Source organism: Seriola aureovittata, chromosome 14 (assembly GCF_021018895.1).
Source record: "Seriola aureovittata isolate HTS-2021-v1 ecotype China chromosome 14, ASM2101889v1, whole genome shotgun sequence".
Classification (NCBI taxonomy): domain Eukaryota; kingdom Metazoa; phylum Chordata; class Actinopteri; order Carangiformes; family Carangidae; genus Seriola; species Seriola aureovittata.
In genome coordinates, this window is record NC_079377.1 from 6,034,236 (window position 1) to 6,050,876 (window position 16,641).

The 16,641-nt window shown below is 41.3% G+C and overlaps 1 protein-coding gene across 1 annotated transcript in view; it reads left to right on the plus strand.

Moving 5' to 3' along the window:
• Nucleotides 1-16,641, plus strand: part of LOC130181265 (serine/threonine-protein kinase 32C-like) — a 76,768-nt gene that overhangs the window by 46,730 nt on the left and 13,397 nt on the right. The window contains exons 3-7 of the mRNA XM_056395261.1: nucleotides 2,461-2,612; nucleotides 10,273-10,446; nucleotides 14,490-14,527; nucleotides 15,812-15,901; nucleotides 16,521-16,624. Of these exons, the coding sequence (XP_056251236.1) occupies nucleotides 2,461-2,612; nucleotides 10,273-10,446; nucleotides 14,490-14,527; nucleotides 15,812-15,901; nucleotides 16,521-16,624 (558 nt within the window). The remainder of the gene's footprint in view (nucleotides 1-2,460; nucleotides 2,613-10,272; nucleotides 10,447-14,489; nucleotides 14,528-15,811; nucleotides 15,902-16,520; nucleotides 16,625-16,641) is intronic.

Sequence of the window (16,641 nt, forward strand, 5' to 3'; positions counted from 1 at the left end):
GTTAGCTCCCCTAGTTAGTTATCTACAGCTAATAAACTCTGCCAGTTGTTATATCAGCTGCCAAAATCAATGAGTAGCTGTTTTTGTCCACCTCTGAAATTAAGAACCTCAAAAAGTAAATGGAAGCTTTAAAGGCATAGCAACAGTAACAAAGGTCGGGGGTGGTGAATTTAGCTGGCTCATAGACACTCTCCAGTCAGTATGATCTGACAGCTGATAAAGAAGGAGGAACAGGTTTGATTAATTTCAGCTGTGATGAGCTAATGAAAGTGACAGAAGTAGGGGAAATCTGAGCTTGGAGGGGATCCAGAAGGAGGAAAGTGGAGAGACAGCCGAGTCAGACCTGGCACTCATTTGAGCTTTTTGTGCTTGAGAGGAAACCATGAGTACAATTAAATAGATGGTGATTTACACAGTAATAGGTTTCCTCCTGTCACCAGACAGATAATGTCCATTTTAACACCTCATTTAGTTTGGTGTTCATTCTCAAAACCTTTCCCCCATTTCATCAAGTGGAAAAAAATCCTCATTGGAATGGAAAAATCTATGTTAACAAAGCACTTTTAGATTACTTGATCTTTCTAATTTGATTTTAATGCAGAGGTAATTTGAATATAGAAGACATTTTAAATGAACTCATTTCAAGATGGTATCACCTCTTTCATGCTAAATGTTAAACCATGCATCTGCACAGCTGCACAAACATCCACCTGCATGAAACAAGGGAGACTTTCTCTTCCCGTTGGCATTTTTTTCTCTCTTAGAAAGACTGAACAAAAGGAGAATGACTAACTGAAATGAGTGTTTTTGTAGTGCATCAGGACCAGAGTGCTGTGTAAAACCATCTGAGCCATCTGTCTGGCTCGGAGAATAATGAGGAGACCTGTGCCTTGGTGGACAATTCGATTCAGCTAAGGCCTTCTGTCTATAACAGAAATAGCAGCGGTCTGTTTAGCTTTTAATGCTTCACAGGGCGGTCATGTGCTACACTCAGGGCATTGTGGGACACTTTTAAGGGCCAAAACAGCTGCTTTGATTGTGTTCCTGAAGCACTTTGACTGCATGATGGCGTGAACTCCTCTTTCTGTCTGTGAGGGTTTCATATCCACCGTTTGTGCGTGCACACAAGAAGCCAAGTTATTGGGAGAAATCCAGTTACGGAGGTAAATCAGGGACTGCGCTTACATGCAGGTGCTCGGTAATCAGATTCCACCCCTACCCCCTACCACAGCTTCAAACCAAGGCTGGCATATTAAGTGTATTACACGGATGAGTAACAATGTTTCCTGCTGCACTGCTGCCACAGTGATTGTGAGTTTCCGTCTTAAGTCTTTGTTATGCACAGTTCCTCCTCAGATAAATACACCCAAGAAAAAGACATCTGCTGTCTCCATTAGAAATCTAGCTGAGTTAACCAGATTTCTCTTAATCTTTTTCTCCGATTAAGGAAACCAGGGTTCTTGTTTACATGAACTAGACAAAATCGGGTTAAAGAAATAAAGGCTTAACTAAAATCTTGTTCATTTTGTTAGCCGTTTTGCAATTTGAAGCTACTGTGAATGTGTGTTTTCCCTCTGGCCCACTTAAGCATTTTACTGGCAGCGTTGGTGGTGCTCAACAGTCATGCAAATTAGATCTTGCCAACCTTTGGAGATTACTGTAAAACCAGATTCAGTTTTTCTTCAAGACATACAATACACACGTCATGCGTACTGAATGCTGAGAGAGCCTCGTCTCCATACTGGCCATAAAACATTCCCATATGGCGTATGGATGTTGTATTGAGAATCCAAACCTCTCCTGTAACTATCTCAATGTTATGATCCAATGACTAACAATGAAAGTGTTTGGTATTAAGGTAAAACAAACACAACACAAAGCAAAACAAAAAGTAATGAGTGAAATATAGACAAGCAACTTTAAGAAATTAATTCCATGTTTGTCTTCAGGACAGGACATGATCTGTTTAATGACTGTGGTTGGACAGTGATGTTACTGTAATGACTCTGACCTCTCTGGAGTCCCATCCTGCCTCTTACCTTTTGCAGCCGCTTCCTGACAAAACCACAAAACCTGTGATCAATAAATAATGAGGTGATTTGTTTGGAAGTGGTTTCTGCCACAAACTTCTCTGTCTGAGAATGAAGTTCATTAGAGCTGCTCAGCGTGTCAGCGTTTATGCATCGGTGCAGGGTATCTACCCCAACAATCGCATTAATCAACAGCTGAAAGATGCTGTGGGCTATTTTGAAAACATGTCGTATTTGCATAGCAGCGAGGCTTCATTTGTGGAGCTGAAACTTGGCCCAGACACATTAGCAGTGATGTAACTCTCTTTCCCAGCCAGTACAGATCTACGCTTAGATTTATGTATGTGTTCATTTATCCAGGCTGTCTAAATGCATGTTTATCTCATACTAAATACTCTCTCTGTTTTCTGTTTTCTCTTCTGTTCTGTAGGTATGCATTGTGCAAAAGAGGGACACGGAGAAGATGTACGCCATGAAGTACATGAACAAACAGCAGTGCATAGAGAGAGATGAGGTCCGAAACGTCTTTAGAGAGCTTGAGATCCTACAGGAAATTGAACATGTTTTTTTAGTAAATCTCTGGTGACTATCCTATGTTTTTACACTTTCAGTGTGGCCTGCTCTGCCTGTGTCGAGTCATCTGCTCTGTCTGTCTGTTCATTCTGTGTATTTACTTCTCAACAGAGAAGTGCATGCTCACTCTGAGATCTGTTGCAGCCCTAAAATAGATGTACTCTTTGTGGATATTATGTTCGCACTGTTGCATGCACTTTATTTTTCTGCATTTGGCACTTAGTGGGGGAAAAAACGTTTTTTTAAGTGTCATTAAGGCTTGAAACAAATCTTCCTCCAGAAACCAACAGCTATTAGCTTAAGACACAATTTACACAGGAGAGATATTTTGAGATATTAATTCTGACTCTGAGCCCATGAAGCACACATTTGATAATTACTGTGGTTTGAAATGACCTTACTCTTCCCCTGAGTCTGATATGTGGGTGAATGGAGGCTGCTTTCATTATTCAACGCTCATCTCCGAGTGGGACACATTTCTAAATGTAATTGGGGACCTGGCACGGCATTCACGGCATATTACACAAAGCACTTCTTTGTAATTGCTGGAATGATACTGCATGTGCTACTCACACTTTCTGTGATGGATTGATTATGTGTAGATAGCAAGTAGATGATTCAAGACAAGTTGTTTCTGAAGTTGTGAATGATCAAAGTTTAATCTAGAGAGAAGATATTTTTGCCTGCTAGAGAAGCTACACTACTTGAACAGACTGAGGGCATTTTAATGAGCGTACAGTAGTAGGCCTGTGTATTTTTTATAGTATAATTCCCTGCAGGAGTATATGGCTGCCAAAGCCTTCTTTGTTCTAGTTTTCCTATGCTGTGCTGCTTGGCTCTGCTCTCTCTCTTTCTCTCTCTCAGACTCAGCACCTAGCACTTTTTCAAATGCCCATTAGTGACAAAGATGCTAAACTGTATCATTGCGGCTATGTGGGAATGAATAGTTTCACACTTAACATCTCCACCTCCTCTCTCTGCTTTTTAAGTCTGCATCACAGAGACGCTCCAGAAAGGGTCTGTCCATCTCAGTGGGAGCACACAGAGAGAAATCATGATCTCAGTCAGCTTCCCAAAGTTGTAACGGTCCCATACAGTTAATTAGTCTGGATCTGGATAATCCACATACACTTGTCTGGGATCATTATCTTTGACATCTGTAATTGTAAGGCTCATTTACATGTATAAAAATAACAATGAGGATAGATAATTACAGCAACATTAAAGGGATAGTTAACACTAATTGCAGAACTTCTAGTGATATTCAAGCATGCAGAGAGACCACTGAGATTTCTGCCTACCATCCTTATGCAATGGATCTAATTAAATTATTTCCTTGGTGCTCACAGTATTGAAAAATGACATTGTGACTGGGGTATTGTTTGTGGAAAGAAACATGGCTGTTGAAGTTTTTTGAGCTACTTGGACCAGAGTAGTGTTTTTAATAACATGGGTTGAGATGAACTGACTCTTAAAACAAGAAAAGATGTTGAAGTTTTGCTCCATTAGTGTAAATACCATTAGTGTAAATGCTTGAGCACCAGTATATCCTAATAGTACTGCAAATGTTTATATTTTTTGCAGAAGTGATAACTTTGGCCTTTAGATGACGTCTCTAAACACTAGTGTCTCCTTCCCTCATGTCACTCAGACCTTGCCTGCTTGTATTTGGCTGGTCCTCTTGAAAACCATAGGGAATCTGTCAAATCTGCATAACAAATAGTGAGGGGTGCACGAGGCAAAGGCACGTTCTCGACAGGCCACTGCTGTCAGAATGTATGACAAGAGGGGGAGAGATGGCGTATAAAACCAGCTGTGTGATAGCGTCTGGATGCAGCTGTCTCTGTATGAGTGTGTTGGTGCAGCACGCACAGACCCTGAACTTGGGCAGCTGTGTTGATGTTTTTCAAATGTTACTATCACCAGACTTGTCCCATGCAAAGCCAACAGAGAGCGTATGTTTGTGGATAACCTTTACTCCAGAACACCATTTTTTCTTATGTTGTTGTGCAAACCTATAGTCAGAAGCTGACTGAAAATACTGTTATGATTGGATCCCATTCATACAGGACCACTCTGGGGATCATCTGCAGGGCCTGAGGTCCTCCCGCGTTGAGCCTTCTCTTTGCTCAAAAATGTATAATTGAAGGAAAGTTTTGATTTTCCTCCTCCAGATGGAGAGAGGAGAACAGTGAGTGAGAGATAAAGGAAATCAATTTAAAGCTTGAGTCTATGGTATGTTTGTTATTTCTGCCCCAGTTTAAGCAGATGCTTGATGAGCAACTATGCGTGACAACGTTGTTATGTGGTGCACCTGTATGCGTCACGTAAACTGTCTGCTTCATTCAGCTGCTGCCTGAGACGGATTCTCAGCCGGGCAGGTAATGAGATAGGACTGATGAGGATTCTGCTTCATCTTTTCATCGTCTCCCTCGCTGTGTAACAACTAGGTATCTAATTGGTTCACCATGTGGGTATGCTGTTTAACCAATTCCCTGTAGATCATCCAGTTGCCAGTATCCATAGGCTTTTCAATAAGAGTGTCACGAGCTCTGGAGCTTGGCATTTGGGCGCTTCGCTACCTTTTTAATGGACTTGCGATAGACCAGCTGGGGTTTATTTGGGTACTGACTCTTCTCAAAAGCAAACAAAACAAAAAAAAAAGGAAGATGCAACTCATGAGAAACGCCAGCTTTGATAAAGCTTCATAGGAGTGTTTTTATTGATGCAGTGCCAGGAGGGAGCCTCAGTTAGCCAGAGACGGAGAGAGAATGAGGGAAAACACACCAAGTAGCTGTCAGAGGAAGTAATGATTCCTGCAATCACGGAGAGGAGGGGGAAGGCATCAAATAGAGAGGAGGGGTGCACAAGACAGCACAAAGAAAGTATATGGCATTGATTTGTTTTGTAAAAAAGAAAAAAGATGTGCAGACTAAGAGGATTTGTAAGGTTTTCCTTCAGCTTTTACCTACACACACAGACACACTTGCTTTCATTGAGACGTCCTGAATTCTGCCGTGCTTTTGAACAACTCCGTCCGTAGCTTCAGAGGAAATTCATTAGGAAGCAACCTTGTGAAAGCCCACACTGAATCCCATCAGCCGGGTAAAGGCTGCGTTAAGCTGGGCGGATGTCAAGTTTGCAGCCCACAGTAATTGCTGCGACCATTCCCTTGCTGCATAGATATGATGTGTAGGAGTCGAGGGTACACTGAATGGATTACCTTGGAGGAGGAAAAATTAACTGTCATCTGCTGCACACACCAAATCCACACAAATCCTTGCAAGGATTTGCGACACATGAGAAGACGCTGACTCCTTCTTTCCCTCACATATGTTCGAAACACCAAAGTGCGGGGGTCACCTCTTCCCACCCGGAAGCAGTGAATAACCAGCATTAGGGCGTAGAAATAAATTTGATTCCCATGGTCTGCGGAGTAGAGTACATCATTATAAAAGCAAGATTTCGCCTGAAGCTTTACCTCACAACAGATCACTCTCAAACACCATCACCCCTTCTCCCTGAGGGTTCAGAGACACAGCAGTGAATCATGACCAAATGGACGCTGCCACAGTGCTGTTGACAACAGAGTGGCAAGGTTAGCAAGAGCTGTCGCAGCAACTGTCATCATAGAGTCAGAGCTTTAAACACAGTCCCTTGGGATAATCCTCAAGGATTTTAAAGGTTTCAAAACCAAAACGGGTGAGTCACCAGGAGAAGTGGGATATGGTTGCGTTTCTCTTACTGTCCATCCCTTCACCGGAGTCGGAAAATGAGCGAGGGGAGTGGTCAGGATGGATGTGCTGTGTCCTGTTCAGCCTCCATTAGGAATATTGATTTCAGGCCTGGATGGAACAAGGCCTTAGGAGACTGGAACAAATTAGCCTCTACACCCCCGGTCAGCAGTTATAACAAGCCCTACGAGGGGGCATGGCTTTATATCATCCACATAAAAGGCAAAATATGGGCTCATTTCCAAAAGTACAGGGGTCTGTTTCTCTAGTACAGCACTGAGCATCCACAGATTATTTTGCCCTCTTCAAGGACTTAGGACTTTTAGTGAAACTGCCCTATACACCACTTTTAAAGAACTTTCCAAGTTCACCTTGTGAAATCAGGCCAGTGGAGGTGTTGTGTCTTAAGGCGACCAGTTAGAGGCCATTGAGAGGAGAGGCAGCGTTCACTCACACTATTGTTGCGGGAATCCTCAGAGGAGCATGTGAGTGTCTTGTGATTGAGTCATGCAGCCAGCTCCGGCGAGCCCATCTCTATCATCAACTTTATGTAGGCCATTGAAACTTCGCAGACCAACACGAGCCAACAGAATCACAAGCTCTTGTTTCTCTCTCGCTTTTTTTCCCCTCAAAACTGTTCTCCTCTTCCAATGTCCCTCTATTTCCTTCTCTCCGCCCTGCCTCCCTGGGCTCATTTGTCATTGTGGCCTGATTATTTCAGCCTGTTCCTTGTACTCCTTCCAGCCGGCTAACCTCCCTCTCTCGTAGTCGCTGTGACTGTTGCAGCCCAGTCCTGTCATGGCCTTTCCACGTTGCCTCCTCGTGGTTTTGGAAAGTAACAGCTCTCCCCAGGCCCCAGATTACTGCAGGCATTCATTCAAACTCTAGGGTTAGACCTGTAACTCCTCTGTCCTCATTATAAACTGCCACTCAATAAATTGTGCTCATCTTTTAGTATGAAGAGCAGCACAGGGCACATAAAATGAGATTAGTGGCAAAATATTATCTTGACCCATTCCAGTGTATCCACAGATACACTGGAATGGGTCAGTTAGTTGCATTAATCAATATTTTTATATCAATAATAGATAAAATGACAATTTTATCTATTCAAATGCAAGGGGTTCCTCAAACCCACAGAAATAAATTCACCTGACTTTAGCTTGACATAGTGTTATATCTTCTTTCAGCTCATAAAACCAAGTGGCAACCTCCGAGGCTGAAAAATGAAGCCAACACTGAAATGACAAAAACTTCAGTTCCTCGAATGACCACTTGAGGCTGGCTCCGACAGCAAGTCAGTCCCCATAGACTCCCATGTTAAAATGCTCAACTTTTACAGCAAAAATACACGTTTACAGCCAGGTACAAAAGCTTTTTACCTCCTTCATGACAACAACATTTTTTTAATTTAGGGGTAAATTTATATATAACTCATTTTAATTTTAATAAGGCTCAAAGTTATGCATAATTGAGGGCGTGACTACTATGAGTGACATGTGGCTGAGCATATGCTTGCCACAAACCGACATGCACCTGGATGAGCCAGGAGTTAGGTGGAGTCAGGCGCTGCCAAGATGGCGACGGCGGAGCAGCTCACTCTGAGCAGCTCACTCTGAGTGTCAAAACCATTCTTCAAAAACCTGTGGGTGATGTCACAGAGGCTACGTCCATCTTTATTTACAGTCTATGGATCAAACCAACCGTACACTACCTGCCCACCAAGCAGCAGACAGAGTTAGCAACAAGCTGGTGAACAAGCAGTTAGAATAAAGTGTGTAGCTTAGTACTCACTAACTGTAGCCAGAGTCTTCAGAAGATACACAGCTGCATTTTAGTTACCACAATGTAATTTTTTTCTTCTACCACGATTGATACTGATGCATATTATATTATGCAAATGTCTATGCATTTGTTCGTACTGTCTCTGCCAAATGCAGGCAAAATTATCAACTTGAATATGATTTTGAAAATGATTTTTCCGATATGTATTTATACACATGGAGGGATGTCTTCTTCATGTTTTCTTTTGTGTTTAATCAGCTTTACTTTCCCACTCCAAGACAGCAGAAGACTCCTTTATTTGATTTTTAGGGGCTGGGGGTATAAAATTGTTTGTGTTTCTCCTCTGTCCCATCCTTGGCAAGAGTCTTAAAGGTGACAGAGCTTGTCAGCGCCAGAGCTTTCATATGCTCCAGTTGTCGGCCCGTATCTGACATCTCCTTGTCACCTCAGTGAAAGCTGCGAAGGAAGTGACAACCAGACCCAAGCTGCTGCAGTCTCTCTCTCTTAGGAGCCCAGATATTTTGGCGGAGGCTCGGGAAGACCGTTTTGTGCAACACTGAGATAGTGAGTGGCGCCTCAGAGGAAGCTCATCTGTCAACTGGATACCAGGAATCAGACTGTGACAATGAGGTGATAAAAAGGTGACAGTGAGGAATCCCTGCCAACGGCAAACAACATCCTGGGGCCGGCCATCTGCTGAGGCAGCTATGTGTTTTAATAGCGTGGCTGATCTTTGAAGGGTCAGGGCTGGTTGGTTTACTTTGTCTGGCTTTGACTGTCATTTCCTCTTGAGTGCAGCCTGCAGGACTGACTTGTAGTGATGACAGGGTGTCTAATGGCAACTGACGGTAATACAAAGATGAACCTTTGCAGTATTTAAAGTCTTTTTTTTTTGCTCCTAAGTTGTACAGCTCATAATATAATGCATCAGGGAAAATACTAGGTGTTGTTATTGTGTTCAGTGAATCAGGAGTGTCCGCCCATTATCTATCCTATCGCATGAAAGTCGAGGCCATTTCATCATTTAATCTACGCAGGAGAGAAGAAGAGAAAGACCCAACACTTCTGCAAATGGGTTTTTTTTTTTTCTGGCAGAACTACCAATCTGTGGATGAGATAGAATGATTTTCACTCTGCAGCAAACACAGGCCCCATTTCTCACTTTATAGAGAGGCAGGAAATTACACCTGAATAGAACCAATCAGAATGTCCCCCCGAGTGTTCAAGACCAAGCCTGAAGATACAGAGGGAACCTGCAGCTGTAAAGCAAAGTAGTACCACCACCACAGATTTGGCTCAGCAGCAACCACATTAAACCGCGTTTGATTGAAGAAATCACCAAGGCTCAATTTGTTTCCCTCCTCTCCTGCAAATCGACATGGGGGAGGGTTATTAAGTTATTATTCTGCCTTTATCTGTCGTAGATGAAAAATTAGATTCTGTTGTGCGAAAACAGTTTGTTCACCCGTGTGGCTTCGTGTTGTGTTCAGTGTCTGGGGCAGGAATTGTGGAGTGGAGTGTTACAGATCGCAGAGAGGCTGTGTTTTAATTGGATGTGCTTGATTAGTAAGCCTGATTGACAAAAATGTTTAGTGGTCCACGAGCAGCCTTCAGTGAAGTAACAGTGAGCAAAGACGGTCTGTTTTCAAGCTTTAATTTGACAACCACTTTCTCTTTTCTTGCATCCCTTGCATCACTTTTAAATAAGTGACATGTTATTAAGATAAAGATGGTGGTTACTGTCACTATTACAATATGGTGTGCATGGGTAGAGCCTGCTTGCAGGAAGCAGACACTCATACAGAAACCAAGTCAAGTCTATGCATTATGCATAAAAATTTCAGATTTAACATTATTTGTTTAGGTACAATGCAGAGAGAGATGCATGAATAGAGCATGTTTTCCCGTGGTCCCACACAGATAAGGACTTATGCCATGTTTGTCCTTGTGTGGGTTTCTGTAAACTTGTGTTTACCGTCCAAGCTTTGCACTCGTGATGTACTGTATGTACTGCATGCAAGAGCATACAAGCTCTTATACTACATGTAGCGTTGTTTGTGTGCTCAGTCGTTGCCTTTGTTTGTGTAGCATATGTGCTTTCCATACTGGACAGTGACTGAGCGCTTTGTCCTCCTCCCCATTGGTCCCAGGTACTCATTCCAGGATGAGGAGGACATGTTCATGGTGGTGGACCTCCTGCTGGGAGGAGACCTCCGCTACCACCTGCAGCAGAGTGTCCAGTTCAGCGAGGACGCTGTCAAACTCTACCTTTGTGAGATGACACTGGCGCTGGACTACCTTCAGAGCCAGCACATCATCCATAGGTATAAATTCATCTTCTTTTCTAATTTTTCATTTCAATTCAAAGCCTCCGACAGCTTCCAAGCCTTTTGTGAAAATTTGTAAAGACACACATTTCTCCGTAGCCTTTTCTATCATCACTGTCAACAGCCTACAGAGAAATGACAAAAAAATCTATTTAAACGTGTTTACTTGAAACAAGTGAAGAATGCTTTTGTTTTAAAGTTGTTTTGGACAATAGCTTTAACTTAAGGCAATTACTCAGTATTTATCTAAAGTATGTAGTAGCCAGTTAGTGGAAGTCATTTTGCAAACCAAAGAAAAAGATTAAAACAGCACTTATTGCAGAGCAGACGATAAACTAAACATTAACATATTATCACCATGTAAAGTTAAAATTGCAAATATGTTAGCAAAAATGCATGATGAAGGCATACATTAAAGTTCATTTGGAGTCATGTTTCTGTACACCTGATGAACATAATTCTGATATTAACTCTCCTTTTACATTTTTTTGGTTTCCACCACCTTCCTCTACACCAGCTGGTCACTAACATTGTGTGTCTGTTGTGCGGTCGAATACAGTGGGTTTATCACAGCTTGTTTTACCACAAACAGTGCTGTTGAGAGCTGTAAGACTTAGCCAAAACAGTAAAGTAGCGAGATGTAAAACCAAAACAAATAACATCATATTTTCAGGGGTTTAATTCAATCTTCAAAGCTACAGGACAGACAAATTAAACTTCCATTTAAGTGTTTTTATCTACAATACTCACTTACTCATGTACTCACATACTGCACCCAAAGCACCAGTATCAGCCCATTAAATTATTATATTTTGTTTCATCGAAATAAAAAGCCTCAGCTTTTCCTGCATTGAAAGAATTCAAGGTTCGCAAAACCCAAAATAAGCTCAAAGTTGTTTCTATAACTTTTAGTATTCAACAGTTTTTGTACATTGTGTTCTGTTTCTTAAACTTGCAGCAATATAGTTGGCGATTGATGTTTTTATTTGAACTCTGAAGTGTATTTGTTACATTCTTTGTTTTGCACCAGTTATGGCTCATTGCTATATCCATAAACTCATGGCCATAGTCTTAGGACGATAGTATTTGTTATCCTATTGAGAAGTCAGCTTAACTTTATTGAATGTGTTTTTAAGATGTGAATTGATAGAAAATAAGAACAAAAGAACAAAGAAGAAGCAAAAGCAGGCAGATTCTCACTTGTTATAAATTCAGTCTTCATTCATTCATTGTGTCTTGGTGCGGGATTAAATTAATACCTTATCCAGGCATTTGGGCATCCCTGTTTTTATTTACATTACTTTACATACCTAAAGATAGCCCTCATGTGTGTTCCCGTAATTGTTACCATCCATCATCTTCAGCCAGGGTGGACTTGCCATCCGCAGCTTTTTGTCCAGATATGCTTAGCGCAGCAGTAAGTGTGCAGTAAGTGAAAGAGCTGGATCCCTGCAGACTGCAGATTTAGTACCACAGATGGCTGAAAAACAGTTTGAGCCTTGTTCAAAACCTCATTTGGGCTACATTTCTTCCTTTAAACAACAGTATAGTGTGTGTGTGTGTGTGTGTGTGTGTGTGTGTGTGTTTTTAGTAGTGCCATCTTGCATGTCTGTGGACAGTGAAGCATGCCTGTGTAGTAAAAATTTACAGTTTTTTATGAAATAACAACAGTAAAAGAAATAACAAGTAACAAAACAGACATGTTGCATTAGTGATAAAGGAACAGTTTGACATTTTGGGAACAGAAAATATTTGCTTTTTTCCTGGTGTTGAAGGAGACGCTCTTTCATCTTCATGTTTGTGTGCTCAGTATAAAGCTGGGTCCAGGGGATGGTTAGCTTAGCTTATCGTAAAGACTGAAAACACAGGGAAACAGCTAGCCTGGCTCTGGTAGCTAAAAAAGCTAAAACAAAGTCCAGCTACTAGCAACTCTAAAATTTCACATTATAGCTTCTTTCTTTAATCTGCATAAAATGGGGGTAAAACAACAAGTTATATTTTGCAGTGACCTCTCGGAGCCTCACCTGGTTGCCTGGCAACCTCACGGTGCATCCTCATAGGTGTACATATAATAACACTCATGCGTTTCATGTATATTATATAACATTACAGGCGTGTATAATGCTATGTTCAACGAGGCAGTTACTCTCTCTCCTTTTACTTCACAACAGGGAGCCACTGACTCTTTATTCCAAGTCCAGTTGGCAAAGATGTCCCAGATGTACATTTCAAAACTACCATCAGTAACAGGCGACAAATCCTCCTTATTGTATTTATGCTTTTTTTTTCAATGTTTTTCCACCCTCTCCTTGACATCAACTGTTCTGCCTCTGACACAGTTGTGTCTACTCTCAGAGCTGTAATCCAATCCCTAGGTATCCATGGCCGTCCCCAGCTCTACAATTTTGTTCCACCCTGTAAGTTTTTGGCAGGAGAATACTATACAATTATTTTGTTGCACCAACTGAAGGAAGAAGGGTCTCTGGTCTCCTAGCAACAGTCAGCTGCCACCATGCCCAAGGAGGTAAAATTAGTCCTTTGAGAAGAAGGGAAGTAAAAGTGGAGAGTCTTCTCTTCTCTTCTCTTCTCTTTGCTTCTCCTCTTCTCTTTGCTTGTCTTTTTCTTTGCTTCTCTCTTCGCTTCGCTTCTCTTCTCTTCTCTTTGCTTCTCCTCTTCGCTTTGCTTCTCTTCTTTGCTTTGCTTTGCTTCTCTTCTCTTCTCTCCTCTTCTCTTTGCTTCTCCTCCCTTCTCTTTATCATATACGTAACACGTTAAAAGCTCTACATATTAGATCACCTCACACTAGAGGTTCGTTCCTGCACAAAATGTGAAATCACTTTACATGCCGTTTCATGTTGGATTGGTGTTTCTGTGCTCGCTGCAAAATGAATGAAACACTAAGTGAATTTTGCACTTCAAACAAAATAGCACGATGCTGCACTGGCAGTTGTATCAGGATTCCTCCTGTGAACATGTATGTATTTCCCTCCAGCCTTGTGCTGCTGGATCGTTTTGGCAGATGATATTAGCATCAGCTTGGCGTTGCAGAGCCCCAGCGAACACATGTGTCCTATGGGGTGTGTCGATGCCCTCTGCGGACCGTGTGTATTCTCCACACCAGCGTGACGTGCAGCATAATTAAATAAGCTGTGTGCGCTCTGTTAATTGCCTGTGGAGGGCTTGGAGAGGCTGGGAAATATTGAGGATGTGTGTGCACGGGTGTGAGTGCGTGCCTGAATGTGTGTGTTGCATGGGTGGCCAGTGTAAAAAGCATGTGCAGACAAACCTGCCAGAGCCTCCAGGGGGATTGGTGATGGTTGTGTTCTCATGCACCCAGGCAATGTTTGAAATGACGAAAAGAATGAGAATTTTCTCCATCTCGATCTCTCACTGACACACACACACAGACACACACTTAACATGTTGCACCAACATGTAATTCACACATGCATCAGCCTACAAACACCTCCCACAGACTTTCACATCCACATATACTGTACACATCTTATCCCAGTGTTTGCCACCTGACCACAAACAATGATGGCCTGAAAAACTGTGTTTTCATTTCACTGGAAAATCACAGAGTGAAGGAACTAAAAGCACCATAGTACTGCATGTAAACAAATAATCATATTGGGTTCATGCATTAAAGGCACTTAATACTAATTTAGTAATATTAACTTATTTTCATCTTGCTATGAGCCATGGGGTCCTACATGAACACAACATTTTCTGTCGCAGTCACGTGTTTGGTTAATTATGTCTGTGCTGCTCTGTTTGGGCAGAAAAAACATCATGTCACGCATCTCCAGACGCCAAAACACAATACATTTTAATGTAAGATTGATGACAGTTGTGAGGTTGTTATATTATGTTGTCAATCAAATTTGATCAAACCATATTAGCCACTCCACTAGATGAAGCAGATTCACTTTCTTTCTAGGTTTAAACTCTTAATTAATAAAAACTATGTTTTTCCAAACTTAAAGGTCATGTATTTTTCTGTGATGAGTGTGCATGTCTGTGTTTGTCTTTTTCAGAGATGTGAAGCCAGACAATATCCTGTTGGATGAGCAAGGTAAGGATGTGAACTGTTGGCAGCAGGTCTCCTCTGATAGTAAAGTCCACAAACTGGATGAAACTGGATGTCCAGTTGAAGTCATGAGAGAGCTTGACTAAAGCAAAGGGTTGCAGAGTCTGGAATGTGGCAGTAATGCTCTGGATGACGTCACACGTGTTTGCGTTGAGTTAAGAGGGGGGTTGGGGGTGGACAACAACAAAGATGGTGTGTGAGAACTCCTGCTTATGTAGTATGGATGTAGCCCCATGGCTAACAGTTAAATGTCTGGGCTGCAGAAAGTATACAAATATATAAATACAAATATAATCGCAATATATTACTCCATCCCTGTCTTAAAATATCCATTTTTATGCAGATGATACTGTCTCTATAACCGCAAACTTGGGTTGAATGCTGCTAAAACAAAATATGTTTTATTCTGAAGAACCCATCATTCTTTTGCATGTTGCTTCAGATCATACATAATCCACCTTAAAACAACTTGATGCACTTTACCCCTGTGTCATTTCTGAATCACCAGTTACCATTACTGTTATATCTGCATAAAAAATGTATCCTACTAAAGCTGCCTGGATATCACATATGCGCTCTTAAAACGCTGTCCATCAACACAGATCTGAGGACTGCTTAACTACTAGTACCCCACCAGTAAATACTGAAAATGGGAACAATGCCTCCCAGTACACTGCAGCATATAAATGGAAGGACTTGAGCATCTTATTCCACTTGATGAATTCAAACTATTTATTTAGAACATTTTTAGAGATTGTATGTGCTTATTATTGATGTCTCTCTTCTCTTATTTCTTCTAGTTATATATAAGGTTACAAAGGTTATATAAAGGTTATACATAAATATGTCCATAATACATTTGTGTGTCTAAAACATCCTTTCAGTCCAACCTGTTATACTTAACCTGTTATTGTATAGTTATGTACGTAAGAAAAGTGTGAATTATGTAATAGCCAAACATTTTAAATGCACAGTATCCAGACAGCCGTGAGATTCTGGAGTCCGTCCTGACAAGTAAGATACACAAAAATGACCCTGCAGGCTTCTAATGAGTCACAACAGTAACAAGATCACAGGAGTGATGGATGTGTATCTGACACACAAAACTACGAGGACACATTGATCCAGTTTACTGAAATGTCAGGTTTTGTTTTCCTTCATTACATATTGAAATCTTTCATTTTTTATGTCATCATAGACATTTATTTAAAAATACCAAAGATCAGATGCATTTTGTTTTGATGGATTTTTTTGTTTGCGTCTTCTCAGGTCACGCTCACTTGACAGACTTCAACATCGCCACAATTATAAAGGATGGAGAGAGAGCCACAGCCTTAGCTGGGACAAAGCCCTACATGGGTAACTTTGATTTGCAGTCGCATCACAACCATCTTATCCACCACGCCTTGTGTCATTGTGGAATTCTGATTGCTTTCTACAAATTAATATCCTGAACTGGAAAGATGAAGAAAGTTATAAGAAAAAGGCGTTGTGTTGTGCTACATTCAAAATGAACAGTCTGATGAGAAAGAGACATCTCTGAATTTGGTTGCAGTGTAGTTGATTTGAACAAAATGAATGTGACATTGTTATGTAAATAACAGCCGGAGCCAGATGTGACAAAGCAGCTAAAATGAATTGTATGCATGTGACAATCTCATAGTAGATACACCGTCTTCAGCTACTGGATGGTGCTAGACTACATTTCTGATTTCTGAACACTCATCATCACTAAAGATTAACTTGTGTGATTTTAATGATAGAAATTACAGATTGTGTGTTTATTTGTGAAAAGCTTAGGAAAATATGTAAAAATGTCACGTCTCGTCTAGTGATGACTGAGGAGAAAATGAACCATTTCTGGTGACATTTTCACAGAGGAAGACATGCATCTTTTTTTGTTTTTGTACCACATGTACAGGCAGTGGTTTAAAAAGCTTTTTCTGCTCCAGAAGTGATTCTCTGTCTATGCTTTCAGCCCCAGAGATCTTCCAGTCCTTTGTAAGTGGAGGAACGGGCTACGCCTTTGAAGTAGACTGGTGGTCACTAGGGGTGACAATCTTCGAAGTGCTGCGTGGATGGGTAAAACATGATGGCAA